Raw genomic sequence first — 20,631 nt, forward strand, 5'->3', positions numbered from 1 at the left:
AGGGCCACAAAATACATATATTTTGGTCTCATGTAATTGCACGTTTTTTCATTTAAATATTTAAAAAAAATTATTTCAATTATATTACTAAATTATATAATTTTTAGTCAATTATATCGCTGAATTTTTTTACTATTTTAATTACACCATGAATTATTTATAATTCATTATCTTTTACAAATTTATCGAAGTGTGTAATTAACTCGAAATTGTATAATTTAATGGCGTAATTAAAATAATAAAAAATATAAATACAGAGCTAAAATATCTACTTCACTATTTAAGGTCAACAATAATTGCCATGACTGTGTGGACAGCAGACCGTTGAAGATGTCGGTAAGAAGGGCTAAGTAAGATCTGACTGAGTCCACCGACTCAACGGATTGATGTATATATTGCTGATGGAGCCAACCCAACGATTTCCAATAATTAATTCTTCATATCTGCATCCATCTCTTATACAATCTACAGCTTTAATTTTGATGGCCAAATATAATACAGAATACTCTTCTTCTTCGCTGATGCTACTGCACCTTCTGCTGACGATAAGCTTTCAGATTGGGCAGAATGCCGGTGCTGCGGCGGCGGCGGCGGTGGCGGAGGTTGATGTAGGGTTGATTCTTGACGCAGACACCATTTTTGGGAAGATAGCAAATACATGCATATCCATGGGGCTTGAGGATTTCTACGCCTCTCACCCCAATTATTCCACAAGGCTGCTTCTCCACCACAGAGATTCCAAGGGCGATGTTGTTCAGGCTGCTTCTGCCGGTAAGTACTTTATTCATTCATTCCTTCGGTCATTACTTTGATCTACTTACAACATATACATATTTGAATGTTTTATAATAATTATTTATGTAGGGAACTTTTCAGCAAAAACTGTATATATGTGATGCTGTAATTAAATAGTTGTTGATTAGTAAAAAAAAAAAAAAAAAAATTAATAATATTTCTAGCATATATATGTGACTTGAAATTTGTTCAACTTTTTGTGTATGAGCAGCTATAGACTTGTTGAAGAATGTTCAAGTATCGGCAATATTAGGTCCGCAAGCATCTACACAAGCAAATTTCGTGATTGATATAGGCAACAAAACTAAAGTCCCCATAATTTCTCCGGCTACCAGTCCGTCTCTATCGCCAAAAGAGAATCCATACTTCATTCGAGCGGCACTAATTGGGTCCTATCAAGTTAAACCCGTCGCATCAATAGTTAAAGCCTTTGGCTGGAGGGAAATAGTGTTGATCTATGAGGATAGCTCTTATGGGAATGGGATAGTTCCTCATTTAACCGACGCTCTACTCTTAGTCAACGCCCAAGTTCGACATCGAAGTGTCATTTCGATCTCAGCCACGGATGACCACATTCTTCAAGAACTCTATAAGCTTCAAACCATGCAAACTAGGGTTTTTGTATTACACATGTCATTATCTCTCGCTTCTCGAGTTTTCTTGAAGGTAAAAGATGTTGGAATGATGAGCAGAGGATATGTTTGGATTACAACAGATGTTACAAGCTTTATAGATTCTATGGATTCCACAGTTATAGAGTCTATGCAAGGTGTAATAGGTGTCAAACCTTACGTTCCAAAGTCTAATGAGCTCGACAAGTTTAAGAAAAGGTGGAGAAAGAGATTTCTTCAAGAGAATCCAGATATAGATGATGAGTATAATCTAAATGTATTTGGCTTGTGGGCATATAGTAGTGTCAAGGCATTGGCAATGGCAGTGGAGAAAGTGAAAATTGCAAAACCAAAATTCAAGAAACCAAACGCTAATGTGGAGAACTTAACAGACCTGGTTTCAATTGGCACTTCAGAAATGGGACCGCGGCTTCTTCAATCAATTCGAAATATGAGATTTAAAGACTTGAGTGGTGAATTCAACTTAGTCAATGGAGAGTTACAATCATCAACCTTCCAAATAGTCAACGTGAACGGCAAACAAGATAGGGAAATTGGATTTTGGACTCCAAAATATGGGATATTGAAGGATTTAAGACCAAGAAATATTAAGGACAATTACACAACCAGTAAAGAAGATCTTCGGATTATCATATGGCCTGGAGAATCTGATATAGTGCCTAAAGGTTGGGAAATACCAACAAGTACAAAAAAGAAGTTAAGGGTTGGTGTTCCTGCTAAATGTGGGTTTGAAGAGTTCATAAAAGTGGAAACGAATCCTCAGACTAACGCTGTCAGTGTCACTGGTTTGTGCGCCCATGTGTTCGAAGAAGTAATGGATCATTATCTCCCATATTATATCCCTTATGAATATATTCCCTTCCCCAGTTCAGGCAATCCAAATCAGTGTCCCAACTATGATGACCTTGTTTACCAGGTTGCTTTAAATGTTCGTAATCAAAATTTTTAACTCAAAATCCCTATTTTTGTAATTTTTGTTAAATCTATGCGACTAAGTAAAGTTTGTTTGTTTGTGCAGAACTTCGACGTAGTTGTGGGTGACATAAGCATCATAGCAAATAGATCTAATTTTGTTGATTTCACATTGCCTTTCACAGAATCTGGCGTGTCAATGATCGTTCCAGTTAAGGATAATAAAAGCAAAGGAGGATGGATTTTCATGAAACCCCTGACAATGGATTTGTGGTTAACAATTGGGGCATTCTTCATTTTTATTGGCTTTGTAGTATGGGTTATTGAGCATCGCATAAACAAAGAATTTAGAGGCCCATTGCTCTACCAAGTTGGAACGATGCTTTGGTTTTCCTTCTCAACTCTAGTGTTTGCCCACAGTAAGTACCCTCCCCCCCCCTCTCTCTCTCTCTATATATATATATCCTTAAATTAGGGAAAAAAAAATAATAACCAATTAGTTTTCATGCCAAATAAATAAGAAATCTCTATTTCCTAGTATTTACATTTAGAGTCAATATTGAAAATTTAGTATGCTACTAGCTAGAAAGGCCTAAATGTATATTTTAACAAATTGAGCAACTCACTAGCTTTCATGTTTTTGGCAGGGGAGAAAGTAATCAGCAACTTATCAAGATTTGTAGTAATCACGTGGATGTTCGTGGTGTTGGTAGTACAGTCAAACTATACAGCAAGCTTAACATCAATGTTAACTGTGCAGAAACTCCAACCTACAGTCACAGATATCAATGCTCTTATAAAGTCTGGAGAGTATATTGGGTACCAAGAAGGTTCTTTTGTTGGTGGCCTTTTGAAGAGTTCGTATCCCGATCCATCCAAGCTCAAGGCTTACGACTCTCTCCAAAAGTTTGATGAAGCCCTCTCAAATGGAAGTAAGAATAATGGAGTTGGTGCAATTGTGGATGAACTCCCTTATTTGAGGCTCTTCCTTGCCAAATATTGCAATAAGTATACTATGATAGGATCAACTTATAAGACTGCAGGCTTTGGCTTCGTAAGTCTCCCTCTCTCTTTCTCTCTCTCTCTCTCTCGTGCGCTCGCACCACACATACTGCTAAAACTAATTTCCCATACTTTTATTGGTATGTACATGTAGGCATTTGCAAAGGGATCCCCTTTAGTTCCTGAGGTTTCAAGAGCAATCTTACATGTGACGGAGGGAAAAAGGATGAACGAAATTCCAGATAAGATATATGGCAAAGAACAAGATTGCAATATGCAAGACGACATCACAACCACCTCTGAAAGCCTTACTCTTGATAGCTTCAAGGGTCTTTTCCTCATTGCTTGTGTATCTTCGCTTTCTGCTCTAATCATTTTTTTTGGTGACTTCTTGTACAAGAACAAAGACATTTTAACCTCTAATGATTCGATCCGGGAAAAGGTTACTAAGATAGCTAAAAGCTTTGATGAGAAAAAAGATGGCCCATCACGCAAAGAACCGACAACAACAAATGAAGGGATAGCAATGTCGAGAATGGTAAAAACTCAAGTTCTTGAGGGCCCTCAGAGTCCAGCCATAAGCATTTTTCATAGTGCTGAAGGAATCTTCTCTCAAGATGAAGGACTTTCCACAACGGAACCTGGTTCACCAAACCAATTCATGACATTGTATTAATTGTTGATACTAATGATCAAATAAGACTATGCCAGCCTGCCTGCCTTCCAATTAGCACTACACTAACTAGCCTTGATAATAGCATCTGATATATTAATTGTTGCAATTGATTGTAGACTTGTAGTGGGAGCCAAAGTTGTCCACAATTAATCTGGTTCCCCTAATTTTAAGACTATAGTTATAGTGTAAGCCAAATTTTCAATAATTTGCTCCTTCATTTTTTTTTCTTATTTTCTTAGGTAATTAGTTGATTTTTCGATCTGGGTAGTTGGAGGTATCTAGTTTGGATTGTTGGAAAAGTTAACCATATATATATATATATATATATATAGTGCTCAAATTTGGTTTCATTGTTCGATCGATAATCGAAGTAAAAAACTGATCGACTGCCCATACCCTTTTATTAAAGCTCAAAAAATCCTTGCAATCACTAATTAATTCATGAATTTGTAGTAATTTGGACATATGATTGTGTCTTTTAATTTAGAACTTTATGTATTTTATGGTTTTGATTTTTCGTGATTACTTTAATTTTATAAGGTGTGTATTAATTCTTAAATTTTAGTGACTATATATATTTCTTACATTGTTCGTACCATCCAAATTGTCCAAATCGTAAAGTTAATTAGGATTTGTATAGTTTGAAACACATGATCATTCATTCTTATGATTTGAGAATTGTAACCAAACCGCCATTAATTAATGGTTTAGTTTAGGAAACGCTTCCCAAACTAACTCAACTAAACACTATTGCATATATACCCCTACCAATTGTATTGTAAAGTTGTAATGAATATATATATGGATTAGATTTATGAAAATATACATTCTTCACTTGGCTACGGCTATTTTTTTTTTTTTTTGGTACTAAGTAAAGAATAAGAACATATTAAGAATATAATTTACCATGCAATTAAGGTCTCCTAGAGCCGTCTTAGCAAACAAACAAATAAATAAAATTTACTTAAATACTATATTATATTTGTTATATTAATTTCTCGCACCACTTCTTATGGGTTAGACCCAATCTAGTAGGCCGGCCCAATCACCTAAGGCTCAAATAAGCTCGTCAAGATGAGCTCATACATCGCTAAAGTCCGAGCTCAGATCGTGAAACCAAGCGAGCTCCCAGCAAGGTTTCCAGCAAGCTCTCAGCGATACACCCAATGAGCTCCTGACAATGCTTCTAGCTCGCTGGTCTAAATCTTTCAGCTCTCATAGACAACAAAGTTGCTGAACAGCCAGAGGTAAGGACCCACTCACTTTATCTGAGACGAATTATACCCCTCGTAATGAAGATCTTACTGCCGATTTTATGTAGATGATAAGAACTGTTTGTCCCCCATTATTTCATTTTTATATCTTATACAATTGTAAACGCCCCTCACTATAAATAGAGGTCAAAAATATCATTGAATGAGGGACAACAAGAATAATCACATACTATCACTCTTTCAGAATACCCAAAATATAGTCGTGGAATAGGTGTAACGCCCCGTTTTCTCAAAACGTGCATTAACTCGAGATTTCAGGAATATTTTTTTTTTTATATCATATACACAACATAAGTCCCTCGATATACATACCCTCGTTATAATCATTTCCCGACAATCCCGATCGTACCTTCTTAGCATATCAAAATTGAATAATTAATAGGTTAAGACAAGTAATATCAATCATATCAGCGAAAACCAGATCGAAACCTCAATGATATATAACTGACAATTTTCTTTACAAATAATAACCGAATCGATGTTTCACATGAAAATATCAAAATATTACATAACCTCTGAACATCGTATTCATAGACAAAACCTATTAAAACTAATCATAGCAGCTACATCTCGATGACATTCTTTCCCTTGGCGCCACTGTGTTCACCTGGAGCGTTTGAATATTCCAGGGACATAGTCCAAATTAGATGCTGAATCATCTAAGTGAGAGTTCAAAAACGTTTTCATGCAGATATGAAGAATCATATACAAAATTGATAAATCCTGTCATGCACCAGCCTAAGAGAATCCCACATAGCACTTAACCCTAACCGGGAAAAATGCAATCTCTCTAAAGGCGACACGACCACTTCGGCCCATTGGCAAAACAATCCTGCTTAAGAGGGACAACCTCAACATATGAACCCGGGAATCACCCCATTGTCATTGTTAGGCTTTACGCTTGAACTCAAAAGCATTCCAAAACCCAACGCAACCCTAGCCCCAAGAGTGTCACATCAGCACTATCCTCGGAATAGACGTCACCTCGGCATTAATGCTATTGCTTAAAGGATCCTGGGGTGGTGTCCACTCGCAGCCCCGCCACTTGAGCCAACAATCGGGGTGGTGTCCACTCTCAGCCCCGCCACTTGGGTCCCGTAGGGTGAAGTCCGTCTCAACCCCGTCCCAAGTAGGTCACCTAGCATTAATCCTAGGTACGCATCCCGAGTGCTGTCACTCTAGGCTACGTCACAGGTTATCAACCCACGTCCCACATGGACGACACAAAACAAGCCAATGTCGAAATCATAACATGCATAGCTTAAAATCAACATTTCGATGTATGCAATTTACCGTACGAAATTTAATGCATGTGTAAATAATTGTTTGGACAATCCATCACAATAAATCAAGCCATAGGGATGAACACTCACAGTAAACCATTCACATGTCACTTAAAGTCTTTTCGGGTAGAACCACTCACCTTGGGCTAACTTCAAGATTCCTCGAAATGCGTGCCTGATCGACCTCGATTATCGTGCCAGGCGCTCTCTAGTTCAACCTCGAGATTTAATGATACCCTAGACATTGTATGCATTCAAAGGGAAATTAATATCTATTTTCCCAATTTTCTCATTATTTTTCTCTAATTTCTCCCTATTTTTCTCTTGATAATTTCAAGTAAATACCTCTTCAAGCATTTTTTTTCTAAATTTTTCTCCAAAATAATTCATAAAACAATATTTATAAGCTTATGAAATTTTTTGGAAATTTTTCAGATTTTTCTCCTATTTTCTCAGATTTTCATAATTACTTTTCTTTGAGAAAATTTATTTCTCATCGATTTACTTCGAATATAATTCAATAAAAATCACTAAAACTCATAAAATAAATTCCTTATCCTTCTGGATTTTTTTCATAATTTTCTAAAAATCCCTCCTATTTATTTTCCATTTACCTTTCCTTTCAAAAATCAAAAATAATTATCTCCTCAAGAAATTTCCAGGATAAAAATTTATCAAAATAAACTATTCATCTTTCTTGAATTTCTGGATATTTTTTCATAATTTTAATTCCTTTAATTCTATTTTTTATTGAATTTGCTATATTTTCAATATTTAAAAAAACACAGAAAATACCTCCGGTCATCTTCTCAGGCGACGGCGACCGGCGACCTTCTCCGATGGCTGATCTGAAGAAACCATCTTGAAGCTCTCTTCAATTTGATCACAATGGAACCCTCACATGGCCGAAAAACTTACCAGAAGCTGCCCGATTTGACGATTTACAGTCCAGCTCGGGCGAAACTTTGCGTTTTCCGGCGAGCCAAATTGACCTTCGATTTGAACTCCGATTGACACGAAACTTTCCAGATCAATTACCCATCGCCTTGCGACCAAAATCCCCTTATTAGATCGCTCAATCGATCACTCTACAACCCGATTTCATCTTCACTCGATATATATACATATATATACATACGATCGAATGCAAAAACACATCTATACCGCCCCAAAAATTCCCAAAATCTCCAGAAATGATCCTCTTCCCTCAAGGATCAAAAGCCCCTTATTGGTTTCCCTCGATTCGCTCTCAAACTTGAGCGATTTGATGATTCAAATTCGGCCGAAACCCTTGGCTATTTATAGCCAAAATTCGACCCCCACGTGGCCAATTTCCGGCCAAAGCTTCATCCCCACATCTCCTAGACTACCCTAGGCCATGCCCTGATGAACCTCGGCTGCCAAATCGCCGGATTTTCCGGCCAAATCAGCCATGCATGTACAACTTTCTGAAAATTACAGTTTAGCCCCTTGGGATTTCTCTTTTGCATTTTGGCCCTTATCCTCAAGCCCCTAATCTTTCTAACACCCTCACTAAGACCCTAAAGATTATTACTCCTCATTTCTCCCTTGAAATTTTTGAAAAATTACCGTTTTAACCTCCCTCAGGCATTTTTAGAAAATTACACTTAGGCCCGATTGATTGATTTGACCTCAAATCCATTCGATCCTACCTGAAACCACTTAAGGGTTGTTCTACGCATCGAATACTAGTCCTTGACACTCTCCTTTGACTTTTTGGACATCGTTTATAACAATTCGGTAATACGACCTAATTGGCAGCTGTATTTTCGCTGTATCGAAAACCGTTCCCGATCTCATTTCTTTTATCACTAAAAATCATAATTTATTTTACTCGATGATACTATACCATTTTTCTTAATTATCTAGGGTCCGAGGTACTCCCTCTGACTAATTCGGTCGTCCAAAGCTGTGCTAGTGTGTCTTATAGTCTTATTTTTCCCAAAATTTCATTTATCCCCTTTATCAAATATCATTTTTATTCTCAAATTATTCTCGGGTATTACAATAGGCATCTTTTTGACCGAACCACGTAAAAATTTCTTGTGTTCTTTCTATTTTTTTGCTTCCTCCTTGCATCTTGGACTTGCTTATTTCACTACGGGCCTAACGGATCATGGTCAGTTAAATTTGAACGTCAACAATATTAAATGATGTCACCGATGAGGGTAGAAGGGGTTTAATCATTGAATTTCACCTGAATCATCCCATCTATCCTTCTAATAAGGAGTTTGGTTTCAAACCCCAATTTGCAACATCCTATTCTTGTAGAGATAAACGTGTTTTTACATCTTCTTAATTCAAAATGTTTGAAAAGGGAACAAGTTCCTTTTTATTTAAAGTACTCCCAAATTTTCTTGGTGAATCCCAAAAACTCTAAAACTTTTAAACTTTTGTATTATCCATAATTGGGTTCATTTGATATATTTGTACCTTGTGTATGAATAAAATGGTTAATTACAATGCAATCGAATATTAAATGTGTACTTATACACCGTATATTAAATGATTCATGCATGTCCATAATTTTTTTTTCATTTATATGTTGACTCTGACTTCTAACAATGTTAAAAATTGACTACCAATTAATATATATACTTGAGAAGAAAGGAACTTACTAAATGACCAAAATGTCACTTTCATTGCAAGAGTACTGCTTGAAGGATGCATTCACTTACAAGGCTACGAAATCCTTTTTATTTGGGCCATGGAAGGGCCCTTTGTTGAATTCTATGAGATACATAGAAATCTCTAGAGGGGAGTCATTTTTTTGGTGTTTTTGAAATGTAATTTTTTTTTTGAATTATTTTAAAAATATTTTATAATATTAAAAAAATATCAAAAACACTTTTCTTTCTACGAAGTTCCGACTCTAACCTATTTTAAAGTTATTGTTTGTCTTAAAAAGTAAAAAAAAATTAAAATTTATTGTTTGTATTATTTTCTTTTTCTAAATGTGTGTTTGTTTTTAATTAATAAGTCATAGTTTATGAATAATGGAATTTATATTTATATTTATTTGACTGTATTATGAAGTTTATATTTATTTTTAATTAAATACTTATTTTTTATATTAAAAATTATATTCACAAAAAAGATATCCCTCATATTTTTTTATTTACTCATTTTCTCCTATTTTTATTTTTTTAAAAATATCATTCTTTTATTTTCATTTCTCATCATATTCGTTTTTTATTTTTATTTTCATACAACTTAGGTTATATATATTTCTTCTAAGCCGATCGAGGTGTGGCCTACAGCCAATTCTTAGGTATCATTTGTGATACTTTTAATAATATTTATATAATATTAATATATATAATTAATGCGCAAATATCATTTGGAAATGAGCGATAGCTAGCAGACACATCACCCATTTCTCTCCCTCTTCCTCTCTCTCCCTCCCCTACAGCCGAGCCGCCCCAACCTCACCCATTCTCTCTCTCTCTCTCTCTCTCTCTCTCATAGCCGCCCAAACTTCATTTGCTGTTGTTACATTTATTTTGCAATTATTAAATGTAATAACAGCAATCATATATTACTATTGTTACATTTAATTACAAAATAATAATAAAAATATTATTTTTATATTTGATCATAAAATAATAAAAAAATATATCTAATTATATCAAATTTGATCTTAGAAATTTTAATTTTATCCCAATCTTATCCCAATTTTAATTTTGTAATTTTAATTTTATCCTAATTTTAAATTTCCTCCCCCGCCAACGCCACGACCATCGTCCGCCGTCACCCCCCGCTCGCATCACCGTTGTCCCTTCTTCCGCTGCTTGCATAGTCATCGCCCCGGACCACCGGCCACAGACCACACGGTCGCCCCCTACTCGTCCCTCCCTCGACCCATCAGTCACAAAAACTCTCCACCGCCGTCTGCACCGACTGCCGTTTGTCCCCCCCCAAAAAAAAAAACTACTTAATAATTATATTATAAAGGCAATAAAGTTTGTTATTTTGTCTAGTCATAATTTTGGGATGTTAAAATTTGAGGTTTTGCTATTTATATGTTGTCTTGACTTTCGTTCAGCTCATGTAAATTGATATGGCCTCAATTTTGGCTATGAGAGATCAAATTTTGGGCCACTTGTTCATAATTAAACCATTTACTTGTGAAATTTTAACATTTGTTAAATTCTTTTTTGGCTGAATTTTGATAGAGTTAAAAATCAGTGTAAAATAAGATTGGGATAAAATTAAAATTTCTAAGATCAAATTGAATATAATTAGATATATTTTTTTATTATATTATGATCAAATATAACAATAATATTTTTATTATTGTTTTGCCATTAAATGTAACAATAGTAATATATATATGATTGCTGTTATTACATTTAATTGAAAAATAAATAAATGTAACAACAGCAAATGAAGTTTAGGCGGCTACGAGAGAGAGAGTGGGTGAGGTTGGGCGGCTGTAGGGGAGAGATAGTGGAAGAGGGAGAGAAATGGGCGAGGTGTCTGCCAGCCATCCCTAAACGTGACTTTCCATGTCACTGCTGATCATGATCTCCAATGTAGATGAATATAGCATTACTCTTTGGAAATTCACTTGCAAGTGAGAGGCTAGATTCCAATTAGCTAGTATTATTGGTCAATGGTCATCCAGCTGTTAATTAATTATCAAAACATAGAACAGGCGGAGGCGGCTGCGCCTGCCAATGAATATCAACAACACAGCGGAAACCGATCTCCACCGTTGATTGATTTGACCAAACGGTCAAGAGGGAGAGAATATTTAATGTTAAGGAAATCGTTTTATATATATATATATATATAGAATATACTATACGTAATTAAGAAGTCATGATGAGGACTAGCAGCAGCCAGTCCATTCTTACACTTTGATTTAGTCCACCAACCGCATGGCTCTGTCACTGTTACAGTCATGTCGTGGTATCATCACCATTTAATAATAATTGTAAATAACACGGTACGTACGTAGTAATCTCAATATGAATATATATACATATATATATATAACTACACTCTCTCTAGCTTAATATATATATATATATGGAGTCCTCCTCCTCCTCCTCCTCCTCTTCTTCTTCTTCTTCTTATTCTTGCAAGATGCTGCTTGTGTTACTGTTTTTGATCAGTTTTTGCATTGTGCCAGTGGTGGGTGGCCGGAATGATAGTGCTTCTGCGGCGGCGGCGGCGGCGGCGGCGGTGGAGGTTCATGTAGGGTTGATTCATGACTCAAGCAGCATCATTGGGAAGATGGCCAAGACATCCATATCCATGGGGCTTGAAGATTTCTACTCCATTCACCCTAATTATTCCACAAGGCTTGTTCTTCACCCCAGAGATTCCAAGGGCGATGTTGTTCGGGCTGCTTCTGCTGGTAATTCATATATCTTCAAACTTTCCAATTATGCAATATTGATTAATATGTTTTTTTTTTTTTTGGTTTGTTGTAAAAGGGAACGACTGTTGTAAATAGAAGATATATGACTTTTAAATAAATAGATATGTCTATTCATTACTTATAAATCGATGAATCCATATTAGCTAGGAAAATAACAACTCTTCATTTGTTCTCTCTCTCTCTCTCTCAAAATAAACCGAGTTGCTCCAAAGAAAATTTTCAAAAATTATTGACTACAAATTTATGTGACTTAACAACTCTTGGCATGGGGTGATTTGTCGTTAACCTTAAAATTCTAATAGACCAAATAATACCTTAAAAGATTGATTTTCATTATCAATTAAAGTCACTTTATACAAAGTCCTCATTTATATTTTTTGTCAATAGAAACAAACATATATATATATATATACATACATACATATATACATTAGAGTTGCATAATATATATGATTCTTTGTAGTGTCCTACATTACTATTTGCCATGAAATCATATATATATATATATATATATATATAGGAGATCATTTTATATATTCTTACAAGAATTAAAGTTGTATTTTTCATATGAACAGCTATAGATCTACTCAAGAACATGCAAGTACAAGCAATATTAGGTCCACAAACATCCACACAGGCAAATTTTGTGATTCGTATAGGAAACAAAACTCAAGTTCCCATAATTTCTCAGGCTACCAGTCCTACCCTATCACCAAAAGAAAATCCATATTTCATCCGGACGGCAACCATAGGGTCCTCTCATGTTGAAGCCTTGGCATCTGTTATCAAAGCTTTCAGTTGGAGGGAGGTAGTGTTAATCTATGAGGACAGTTGTTATGGTAGTGGGATAGTTCCCCACTTTATTGATGCTCTAATATCAATAAACACTCAAGTTCGTTATCGAAGTGTCATTTCTACACTAGCTACAGATGACCATATCTTTCAAGAACTCCACAAGCTCCAGACCATGCAGACTAGAGTTTTTGTGGTGCATATGTTATTACCTCTAGCTTCTCGACTTTTTTTTAAGGCAAAAGCAATTGGAATGATGAGCGAGGGCTATGCTTGGATTACAACAGACGGTCTTACCAGTTTGTTAGATTTTGTACATCCTACAAGTAAAGAAGCAATGCAAGGTGTAATAGGCATCAAGCCTTATGTTCCATGGTCCAAAGAGCTTGACAGCTTTAAGAAGAGATGGAGAAAAAGATTTCTCCAAGAGAATCCAGATATAGAATCTCAATGTGAAATAAATGCATATGGCTTGTGGGCATATAGCAGTGTCAAGGCATTAGCAATGGCAGTGGAGAAAGCGCGAATTGCAAAACCAAGATTTAAGAAACCAAACACCAATTATGGACATAATTTGACAAACTTGGCTGCAATTGGAACCTCAAAATCAGGACCAAAGCTCCTTCAATCAATCCGGAACATGAGATTTAATGACTTAAGTGGTGAATTCAATCTAATTGATGGAGAGTTAGAGTCATCAACCTTTCAAATAGTCAATGTGATGGGAAAACAAGATGTGGAAATTGGACTTTGGACTCCAAAATATGGGATAGAGAACAACCTAATACCGAGAAACAAGAATCATTACACAACCAACAAAGAAGATCTCAAGGCCATCATATGGCCAGGTGAATCTAATGTAGTTCCTAAAGGTTGGGAAATGCCAAAAGGTGAAAAGAAGTTGAGGGTTGGTGTTCCTGTTAAAGGTGGATTCTATGAGTTCATAAAAGTGGAAAAGGATCCTAAAACTAACATTATCAATGCCACTGGTTTTTGTGTCGATGTGTTCAAAGAAATCATGGATCATTCTCTCCCATATGATGTCCCATATGAGTTTATTCCCTTCCAAGGTCCGAATGGAGATATTGTTGAAAGCTATGATAACCTCGTTTACCAAATCGCTCTTGATGTAAGTAATCAAATTAAATTTCTGACTTCTCAATCCTACTTATTTTGAATTTCAAGTTGCAAATCATATTGAGCTTTGGTTTAATTAATTTGGAATTTAACCTAAGAGACTAAGTTTTTTCATGCAGAAATTTGATGTTGTTGTGGGTGACGTAACAATCCTAGCAAATAGATCCAATTTTGTTGATTTTACATTACCTTTCATAGAATGTGGTGTGGCAATGATCGTTCCTATTGAGGATAATGAGCAAAAAAATGTCTGGATTTTCATGAAACCCCTAACAATGAATTTGTGGTTAACAATTGGATCTTTCTTCATCTTTATTGGCTTTGTTATATGGGTTCTTGAGCATCGTGTGAACAAAGAATTCAGAGGTCCACCGCGCCAACAACTTGGAATGATATTTTGGTTCTCCTTCTCAACTCTAGTGTTTGCCCATAGTAAGTTTCTTCTGTCTGTCTCTCTCTCTTTCAATTTGGAAACATATAGAATGTAACATACATAATCAAGTTCCCATCCTCCTGGGCTAGAAAATTCACTATGGACAAATATAAGGAAGGCATAATAGTGATTAGCTATACAAGTATCTATTCCAAAAAAGGAATTCATTTTGTTTTTATTTATTAATTATTATTTTATTTTATATATATTTTTTATTTTATTTTTACAGAGGAGAAGGTAGTCAACAACTTATCAAGATTTGTGCTTGTTGTGTGGGTGTTTGTGGTGTTGGTATTGACATCAAGTTATACAGCAAGCTTAACATCAATGTTAACTGTAGAAAAGTTACAGCCTAATGTCACAGATATCAATGATCTCATAAAGAATGGGGACTATATCGGGTACCAAGAGGGATCTTTTGTTGGTGGATTTTTGAAGGGTTTACGTACTAATCCTTCCAAGATCAAGACTTATGTTAATTTGCAAGAGTATGATGAAGCCCTTTCAAAAGGAAGCAAGAATGGAGGAGTTGCTGCAATCGTAGATGAGCTCCCTTTTTTAAGGCTCGTACTTTCCAAATATTGTTCTAAGTATGTTATTGTTGGACCAACTTACCAGACCGAAGGTTTTGGCTTTGTGAGCCTCTCTCTCTCTCTCTCTCTCTCATTTGCTAAAACTACTACTTCACATTAATTGTGCCATCTTCTCTTGATCTTTTTATATAGGCATTTAAGAAGGGATCCCCCTTGATACCAGACGTTTCAAGAGCCATCTTGAGCATAAAAGAGGGAGAAAAGATAAACGAATTTTTAGCTAAATGGTTTGGCAAAGAGCAACACTGCCCAGGGGAGAATGGCATGGCAATGACTTCTGGAAGGCTTTCCCTCAATAGTTTCAAGGGACTTTTCCTCATCGCTACCACCTCTTCCCTTTCTGCCTTCATCGTATTCATGTTTATCTTTGTACGTGACAACAAAGCCACTCTCGCGTCCACTGACTCCATTTGGAAGAAGGTTGCTACAATGGCTAAGAATTTCGATGAGCAAAATGATGGTTCATCTAATGGATCCAAACGCTCGTCAATTGCCTCATCAGATCATGGAGGGACGACAGTTCCTACAACAACTAACACAATTTTCGATTGCCCTCAAAGTCCAAGTCCAACCACAAGCTATATGTTTCACAATGCTGACGAAATGTCCTCTCAAGAGGAAGGATTTTCCACAACACAACCCAGCACACCAATTCACGATGGCATAGTAACTATCTAATTTAATTATGAACAAGTTTGATGAATATTACAATCTTAATTTGTACGTATTTATTTAGCAATAAATTAGCTAGACTTGCATATATATATATATATATATAGAAGCTTAATTATAATTAGCTTTAGAGGTTTATATATGTTGTAAATTTTAGATTTTAATTGGTCAAAGATATAGAGTGTTTTTGAGACAAGTTATAAGTTATCTAAATAAAACATTAAAAATCGTATTAGCATTTGAAAAAAGACATTAGAGAAAGAGCTCTTCCAAACTCTAGTTAGTACTGGAATAGAGAGAATTTCTATAAGCTAGCTATTAGGGAGGTTTATAAACTCGATCCCTTTTAACTAATTAACAAAATATATACCCTTTCAATTGTATGATAACAATCTTTTAGTGATAATATCAACTACACTAGGGCAAACATATATTATAGTAATTAATTAATTACTAGTCATCTTTTTTAAGTAGACTGCAATAGTAAGTTTTTTTTTTTTAATAAAACAAAACTATTTACTAAGAGAATAACATAAGCCATCGTAATATATTTATAATCCTTATACTTTAATTTATCTTGCGCCAACTGTTAAATATTTAATTTTTTTATATAATTTAGTTCTCTATTAAAAATTCCGTTAAAAAATTATGATGTGACAGATAAATAAAATATAAAATATATAAATAGCAATTGCCAATTAATAGTGGTAACTGCTCTGCTGCTATAGACCCAACGGTGGAAGAACCCATTGTAAAGGTTCTTTCTTCTTGTTCAAAAATCACTGGGTTTAATTCTAAGTCGCTTTAAATTCCTTTTAATTTCTTAAAAATTCTAGCTAAAATTTTTATTTTTATTTTTATTTTTATCTTTATTTTTATATATCTACAACTGCTAATTTTTTAACAACGTCTAACAAAATTTTTGGAGAGATTAAATTATAACAAAAATAAAAATTTAATAGTTGTTATAAGACAAATTAAAATACAAAGATATAAAGTTGATGGACAACCTGTGTTATTTACCTAGTATATTAGCTTCAGAAACAAATGAAATTAAAAAATAAACGTGAAACTGACTATTTGAATTTGAGTTCAAAACAAAAGAAGAATTCGTAATTAACACAAAATAAATACACACAATCGTTTTTAATCTCTTTTATAGGAAAAAGAAAAAAACGTTTTAATCCACTCAAATAAACTAATTACACTCTATAGTCACTTTTAGGTAAGATACCTAAAATTAAGATTTTAAAATGAAAAGTTCATATTACCCTTAGTCTCATTTATAAAAATATCTTTATCTCCTTCAGATTACCTTTCACTTCCAACATTCACAGCATTGTCAAAACCATCTTAACTCAACCATTTTTCCTGCATTCAATCTTTTGGCATGTTGGGTTATTCAACCTTCTCCATCAATCGTAGCTAAAATCTCATTGAAGCTGCATTCACCAAGTTTCTTTAATATTGCCCTTAGTTAGGAAAACCTCATAGCCAAAACAAAAAACAAAAAATGATTTAATTTTAGTTTCGGGTTTAGTTGGCCACCAACCTTGGTCAATCAGACTTAGTTGGCCACTAAACCCAATCAATCAAGTTAAGTTGGCCACTAAATTGGGTTTAGTCAACCAGGTTATTATTTTTTTTATATTTTCTTTCAATCCATGAGTTCCATTATCACTAAAATGATCTTTAGTTACATTATTCGGGTTAATTAAATGTAGAATGTCAACAAAATTGGTCACTTGGCGTGTAAGATGCCATTTGGTGATTATCAATCAATACATGATCAAGTGTTCTAACTACTAATTAACCATAAACATTGGACCAAGATGATATTATGATTATTTTTTATCCAAATAAAAGTGTAAATTTTAAATAATAATTTAATTTTGGGCCTATTAGGTAAATAGGAAAAGCTCATGACAAAAAAAAAACAAAAAAGTAATTTATTTTAGTTCCGAGTTTAGTGGCCAACTAAACTTGGTTGTTATGTTTTTTTTCTTTTTTAATCTGTGGGTTCTATTATCACTAAAATAATCTCTAGTTACATTATCCAAGTTAATTGAACGTAGAATGCCAACAAAATCGATCGCTTGGTGTGTGGGATGCTATTAGGTGATTATCGACCAATGCATGATTAAGTGTTCTAACTACTAATCATAAACATTAGACCAAGATGATATTATGATTTTTTTTATCCAAATAAAAGTGTAATTCTTAAACACAATAATTTAATTTTGAGCCTATTAGGTAACTAGGAAACCCCCTAGCCAAAATAAATAAATAAGTGGTTTAATTTTAGTTCCGAGTTTAGTTGACCACCAAACTTGATCAACTCCAGTCAACTGGGTTTAGTTGCCAACTAAGCCTAGTTATTATTTTTTTTTATTTTTTTTCTTTCAATCCGTGAGTTTCGTTATCACTAAAATGATTTTTAGTTATGTTTTTCTTTTAATTCAATGGCGGTATTGTAGGTGGTTAGCAATGGTGATGGCTGTGGGGGTTTGGCTACGAGGGTTTGTTGGAAAATATGTTTTGTTGTGTTTTTAAATGGTGGGGTATTTTCGTCTTTTAATATTTTTATTTTCATTTTGAATTCTTAAATAAAGTGTGGATTTGAAAGATTAGATGGTGGGGTCAAAACTGTAAAGTAGTTATAGCATCCAATTAATTTGTTTGAAAACGTCAAAAACATTTGGGTTAAAAATGAATTTTATATTTTAGGAGTGGTTAATTTGTGCAATTTGCACTCAAAAACAATTGATATCATGACCATATATTCTACATTTTTCTTAGCCTACCTTTACCACCTTTGCTATGACATTTTTGACATTTCATCAACTCAACTTTCTTGTTCACATATCGATTTTGTTTTCGTATATTCAAACTATCTTAATTTTATTACGTATCTTATCACCACATACATATTCTAGTAATTAGTAATAATAACTTTCTCAACCAACACTTCAAAATTGTTGAAGACTACATTGTTATGCTCAAACCTAAGTGAAATAGGTTGGACATAGATTTGGTTTATCCAAATGGATCTTATAAATTGCAATGATATGGGAAAAAATAAGGTAGTCCACATCAGACAAAAAGGCATATAAAAAAAGTTGCAACACCATGACTTGTGATTTGACCCAAATCGGATAACTCGATAAGAGTTGGTCCTACAAGCACAATCCAGGAAGAAGAAAGTCTTAGGTGACCCTATCCTTTAAGCCCTCACTCTAAGATGGTCCTTATCCTATAAATCCTCTACTTGAGGTTAGATATACCTAAGATTTGGGGAATGAATAAATGCAAATCTAGTATTGGAAAAAACGAGCGAAAGACTCAAACACACAGCAAATAAAACTCACAGAATCCAACCACTTCGGCAAAAAGATAAACACCCACACACATACGCATTAAAATAGAACACAAGCAAATAAGAAAGAAGAAAACATAACCAAGAAAAAGGACACAAAAGTTTTACCATGGTTCACTTCAGAATAGCGCTACGTCCACGTTGAGCTTAAGAAGAAAGAGCTCACTGCACTATTCCGAGAAAGGTTACACCCTAGTTACATACAATCTGTACACCAATGGTTCTTCTAACAAAATAGCTTCACAATCATCAAATACAGATTAGAAGCAAACCTAAGAACCAAACCTAAGAACTAAAGATTACACGAGAACAGAAAGCTACAAAAATAAAAGCTTTGCTCACCAAAACAAAAAATCGTTCTCCGATCGCTCTTCCTCTTGCTCTTTTCTTTCTGCGATTTCACTTTTTACTTACCATCTCGAGGTACTATAGAATATATATGAGATTTGAGCGGCTGAGATTTGATCCAATAAAGATAGCATCAACAGTCATGAGATGATCGTATAACACGATTAACAGAAAGGCCAAAAAACAATTCAAAAAGGGCATCGGGTAGAGGCGAGGTCCTAATGGTTGCCAAGTGACCATCCATCAGCCATCCAAAATGGGCAACTGAGGTTTCCAACTTTACCCTCCATCAAAACATCGCCGTATTGATGCTTCACTTACAACATCTAGTATAGAGATAGGCATTCCAAAAACTAATTAAGTTCATATTTGAATTGTAAATAATATTACTTAATCCAAAAACTCAACCCAATTCAATTTCATTTAGTAGCTAGAAAGTTCTAACATATGCAAGAAAAAACTCAGAAAGTGCATGCATGCCAAATTTCATTGCAAATTGATCACTAAGCCTTGAAAACAATATATATATATATATACCTCCATATGCTATACGGAAATTTTATTTGTACTCTTAAGTTTAATACTTGTGATGACATACTGCATTAATAATTGATGTCTTGATTATATTATTATGTGTTATATCATATAAATATACAAAATATTAATATAAAGTATGTATCAATAAAAATTTCAAAATTACATATAATTCAAACAACATTTATTTATTATATATTTCATTCAAATTCCTAATTTTCTTGATAGCTACTGCCGAGTTACCCCTCAGATGACCACAAGACTTGGAACCATTTGAAATATATTAAATGTCTCCATGGAAATGGATGTTTTGAACAAGCATGCATGCATGGTCTCTCGCTTTCTAATGTAAATTTTGTATACAATGTACATGCATGTAACATAATTAACATATATCAAGTCAACAACTTCCCCGTGAATGGATGGGCGGTGGTGATCATATCCTTTTCATCAACAACCATCCCTCTATATTAAACCCTGAGAAAATAAAAAAATAAATTGAGAGAGCAAATTAAAGAGTCGACTATATATATATATATATGTAATTAATATTGTGGACAGTTAATTGGTTTATTATTGTTATCTCTACACAAGTTTGTGTATTAATGTGGACAAGCTAGTGTAAACATGAAAGAAAACTAAAATCTCTTCAATTCCATCCCTATTTATAAAAAAAATAAAAAATAAATAAAAATGAGATAACAATAAACCCTCCAAGATAGAGATAGAGGAGTTATAGTGTTAAGATTTAGGATCGAAAAT

The 20,631-nt window shown here is 34.3% G+C and overlaps 2 protein-coding genes and 1 long non-coding RNA gene across 5 annotated transcripts; 2 read left to right on the top strand and 1 right to left on the bottom strand.

The window, feature by feature from the left end:
* The first annotated feature begins 321 nt into the window (after positions 1-321).
* Positions 322-4,187, top strand: LOC127794368 (glutamate receptor 2.7-like). Of its 2 annotated transcripts, none has more exons than XM_052325397.1 (5): positions 322-771; positions 1,007-2,343; positions 2,446-2,758; positions 2,987-3,393; positions 3,496-4,187. In XM_052325397.1, exons 1-5 carry the CDS (start codon positions 387-389, stop codon positions 4,015-4,017), a joined length of 2,964 nt encoding a protein of 987 aa, XP_052181357.1. In that variant the 5' UTR covers positions 322-386; the 3' UTR covers positions 4,018-4,187. The 2 variants fall into 2 exon arrangements, with proteins under 2 accessions (XP_052181357.1, XP_052181356.1); XM_052325396.1 differs by having other exon boundaries at positions 323-771; positions 1,007-2,355.
* A 1,528-nt stretch (positions 4,188-5,715) lies between these two features.
* Positions 5,716-7,873, bottom strand: LOC127794375 (uncharacterized). The gene is made up of 3 exons (XR_008021646.1): positions 7,370-7,873; positions 6,715-6,811; positions 5,716-5,898 (listed from the first exon to the last, which is right to left on the bottom strand). It is a non-coding gene; the product is annotated as an uncharacterized LOC127794375 (long non-coding RNA).
* Positions 7,874-11,640: 3,767 nt separating this feature from the next.
* On the top strand, positions 11,641-15,803 carry LOC127794372 (glutamate receptor 2.8-like). Of its 2 annotated transcripts, none has more exons than XM_052325400.1 (5): positions 11,641-11,960; positions 12,560-13,905; positions 14,033-14,345; positions 14,576-14,971; positions 15,072-15,220. In XM_052325400.1, exons 1-5 carry the CDS (start codon positions 11,687-11,689, stop codon positions 15,077-15,079), a joined length of 2,337 nt encoding a protein of 778 aa, XP_052181360.1. In that variant the 5' UTR covers positions 11,641-11,686; the 3' UTR covers positions 15,080-15,220. The 2 variants fall into 2 exon arrangements, with proteins under 2 accessions (XP_052181360.1, XP_052181359.1); XM_052325399.1 differs by having other exon boundaries at positions 11,642-11,960; positions 14,576-14,982; positions 15,072-15,803.
* The last annotated feature ends 4,828 nt before the right edge of the window (positions 15,804-20,631 follow it).

Source organism: Diospyros lotus, chromosome 2, assembly GCF_014633365.1.
Source record: "Diospyros lotus cultivar Yz01 chromosome 2, ASM1463336v1, whole genome shotgun sequence".
Lineage (NCBI taxonomy): Eukaryota > Viridiplantae > Streptophyta > Magnoliopsida > Ericales > Ebenaceae > Diospyros > Diospyros lotus.